The sequence below is a fragment of the Protopterus annectens genome, chromosome 7.part0, assembly GCF_019279795.1.
Source record: "Protopterus annectens isolate FY-2018-M chromosome 7.part0, PAN1.0, whole genome shotgun sequence".
NCBI classification, from domain to species: Eukaryota; Metazoa; Chordata; order Ceratodontiformes; family Protopteridae; genus Protopterus; species Protopterus annectens.
The window spans coordinates 1,709,448,690-1,709,452,556 of NC_056739.1; the positions used below are offsets into that span (position 1 = coordinate 1,709,448,690).

General features: G+C 37.4%; 1 protein-coding gene across 1 annotated transcript in view; it reads left to right on the top strand.

Moving 5' to 3' along the window:
• Positions 1-3,356, top strand: part of PECR (peroxisomal trans-2-enoyl-CoA reductase) — a 360,488-nt gene extending 357,132 nt beyond the window's left edge. Inside the window, exon 8 of the mRNA XM_044078241.1 lies at positions 3,135-3,356. Within this exon, the coding sequence (XP_043934176.1) occupies positions 3,135-3,223 (89 nt within the window). The 3' untranslated portion in view covers positions 3,224-3,356. The remainder of the gene's footprint in view (positions 1-3,134) is intronic.
• Positions 3,357-3,867: the final 511 nt, after the last annotated feature.

Here is a 3,867-nt window from a genome sequence, read left to right on the forward strand (position 1 = left end):
ATTTTATAGTTTTTCGGGACTTTATCCTTATTTTGGTTAATTGTTTGACTTTTCATTTCTTTGATAATTCTTATTGTACTTGATTACAGAACATTTAGTCACAAATTCTTTTATCTTCTCTTTTTAAAAAATTTCAATCTTCTCAGATTCTAAATTTATTTCAAATATTAAATCCCCTTTTATTTTCATTAACCCCAAATGTTAAATTCAACTTTTTTCACCTTTTCCCAAATACCTTTCATCCTTCCTAGTTTTTAATTTAAATTTTCCCGACCTTTCTTTTGCCAAAACAGCTTTTGGAAAAAGTTCGTACTTCTCTTTTTGCCAAAACAGTCCTGCCACCATAGTTCTGTACTTCTGTTTAGTAACTCCAAAATGAAAGCTACAGTTTTCTATTCTAGTAGCTTTGTTCCCACAAGCTTTATTCATGTCAAAATCCCATATCATGAGGAGAAACTGCTTGAGTTCATTAATGCTGTTAAACTAAATGGAATTGCAACTGATACTGAACTAAAATCTGCACTTCATTCATGTCAAGTCAGTTATATTCCACACACTGCAAAAATATGCTTGTTATACAGAGCAGTATATTTTCTGATCAACTGTGCTACACTCTCCTCATCCAGAATAAGACTGCTGCCCAACCATTTATTTACCTCCAATATTCTTATTCATATTCTATCTTCCCAATAAATATACCTCCAATATTCTTATTCATATTCTATCTTCCCAATAAATTTCCTTTCACATACTCCACAAGAGTAATCTATTTTGCTGTCTGTAAAGTATACCCAAGCTGGAATTCCCCAGTACATAGACCTGAAATGGCAGTGTCCTTTACCACCACACCAAGTGCCCTGCAGTGGTCTTCCTGTTAATGTGGACCAGCACCCTTCAGTCATCTCCCTGTTAATGTAGCCGTGTCCTGCAGTTGTTTCCCAGTTAATGTGGCCTAGTATCCTGCAGTTGTTTCCCTGTTTATGTGGCCCAGTGCCCTGCAGTCATCTCTATGTTAATGTGGCCCAGTGCCCTGCACTCAGGCATCTCCCTATTAATGTGGCTTGGTGCCCTGCAGTCCTCTCTCTTTTAATGTGGCCCAGTGCTCTGCAGTCATCTCCCTGTTAATGTGGCCCTGTGCCCTGTTGTCTTCCTGTTATTGTGGCCTAGTCCACTACAGTCATCTCCCTGTTAATTTGGCTCAGTGCCCTGCAGTCATCTCCCTGCTAATATGGCATGCAGCACCTAGACACTTTACATTTATTAATCTTCAGCTTCCACAGTCACTTGAGTGAATCAGCTTTTTTTTTAATGTTTTTTCCAAGCTGTGAAATAGGCTCCATCATTCCATCCAAAAGTCTGCTGTACAACACTATGTTAGGGTCTGTCTAAAAAGCATCTGTTCCCTGGCTGGAGCTATAATTGTGGTGTTATGTAAACTTCTGTGTCTACACTAACAGAAGTCAGGGAGACCCTTGTAAGTATAGTATAGAAAAAAGCGAAAAGTAAAGGTTAGTGGGATTGAAGAGTAATATTTCCTGTTAAGGGAGTGCATACTCACAATATTATATTGAATTTTCATTATGCAGTGCATTTCTATTTATTGTATGTTATATACATTTTTTCTGTTCTTAATATGTTAACTTGCTCAACTTATGCACATTTACACATTTTTTCGTGTAAAGCAATTATACTCCTATTTCTGTTTGCTGTTGAGTATGTATTATTCACATGTTTTTGTAATGCTGAATTTTTTTGATCTCATCTCTCCCAATGTATCTGCTAAAATAGGATATGCTCACTTGCAAGTTCATGGTCTTCATATGCAAATAAATACATGAATCCAGTCATTCCTGCCCCCTTTTTTCACATTTTTGTACATTGGGTCATGGTGTTACTTCAACAGTGGCAATCATCTAGAGTAAATATTCACAGCACCAGGTGGCAGAATTTAAACATTTACATATGAGTGCAGTAAGTTACCGTTGATTTGGGATATTGGCAATTAGATCAGCTGATTAAGGGTACAAGCTATTTCTATAGTTATGGTTTGATTTCTATAGCTTTTTTTTCTTACTGTGTGACTCTGGGTAGGTCATTAAATCATACACTTCTCTGGAATAATTGGAAATTTGGGCTAGGCTCCTCAGTAGTCTCTCTCCTGGTCTGCATGCCTAGTAACTACCTGTGAACCTATAAAGCAATTGCATGCATAAATGTATCCAGTACCAAGAAACACAAAGGCATCCCACAGATCTGTAGTTGCTTGCAGAAATAGGGCACTGTAATGCATATTATGGTGCACTGAGGACTTTTTATACTCAATATATGGGTTAATCCATAACACCAACAAGAAAGGTAATTGTGTTAAATGCTATGTGTGAAAATTCATGCACATTTGTGAACGGTATTGTTTTATAGTTACTAGAGTGAATGAATAATGTAGACATTCACACAAGCATGTATGCAAGTGTTTGACAGTTCTCTGCCATTTTTCACCATTCTTGACCTGTAAGCTCTGGGGACCCACGATTGCCCATGCAGCTTACTACTTCCCTTTTGGGAGTGAGAGCTGGGCAGGTTACTCAGTAAGATTATTATTTTGTGGGATATAGGCCTTTTTTACCCCCTACTTATGATTCTACATTTCCCATTCATGATGTATAGTATACTGAGGTGGTTAGTGTATACTTTCACAGTATTGCACCCATCAGACAGTCCCTTTTTTTGTGATAACAGTGATAGGTTGCAGAAAACCTCTTTCTCTCTCTCAACCAGTGAAAGCAATGTGGTCCTTATCTCCCTTCTCTTTTCCTCTTGGTTGATGCATCACCGCCAAGCCTGTGAGTCAGATCCAGGTCTTGGGCGCTGCTGTTCTCTTTCACTTTATTTTGTTTGTGTATTTGTACACTTACTTGAAGTGATTTTTTTTCTCTAATAAAAAAAAAAAAAAAAAAAAAAATCTGTAAAGGAGGCATTGAGACAGTCACATGCCTTGAGTTGTTCTTTTTATATGACTAGTGAGCATCACCATGCTTAACACTGTATGCTGTGTAACTGCAAGAGATCAGATGCCTGTTTTGTTTTGTAAATATTTCTCAAGGTTAAATAATAATTTTTTTGTATATTCTTAACAGACCATGACAGGTGGCCCCCAGCACCAGAAGGACATAATTCTGACGCAGTAGCAAAGATGCTTAAGAAAACTGGTTCATCAAAGCTTTGAAGTCGCTAAAAAGATGCTTGTCTCTCTGAAAGAGAGCGACAGTTTTACTGGAATCTTGTATGAAAGTTTGTTTGATTATTATAAACTGCCAAATCTGTATTGTACGTACCTAATTAATATTGTACTGGCACTATTACTGTGGTATCTTACATTTCTGATTCTGAGTCCATGTCAGTTTATAAACTCAGACTAGCAAGGACTTTCAGTAGTGAGAAGAAGTATACATTTTAAACGTGCTTAGGAAATGATGCATAGGAGATGATTTTTTTTTTGCAGAGGATTCTTTCATCCACGTCACCGGGGGGAAAAATTTGTGTGCGCCAGGGTAACTCCTATAGTTGGTTAGAGAAAGGAGTAATAGTGAACATTTACTAAAATTCATCCTGTGTGCTGCCAGATGTATCAAACAAAATGAAGACACTTGCATTCCAGTAGATATTGACACTTGGTACAGTGATTACAAATCCCCTTAAGCCTCTTAGAATTTGTAAGATGTCATAACGATTGGTCTTATAAAACTGGTGGTGGGATATATCAAACTATAAAATGGGCTTGCTACTCTCAGTCATTTGTATGGGGGTGGTTAAGGAGATGGTACAACGCTGGAAGTTTCCACTGGCAGTTTTGGGCTTTTACAAAAAACT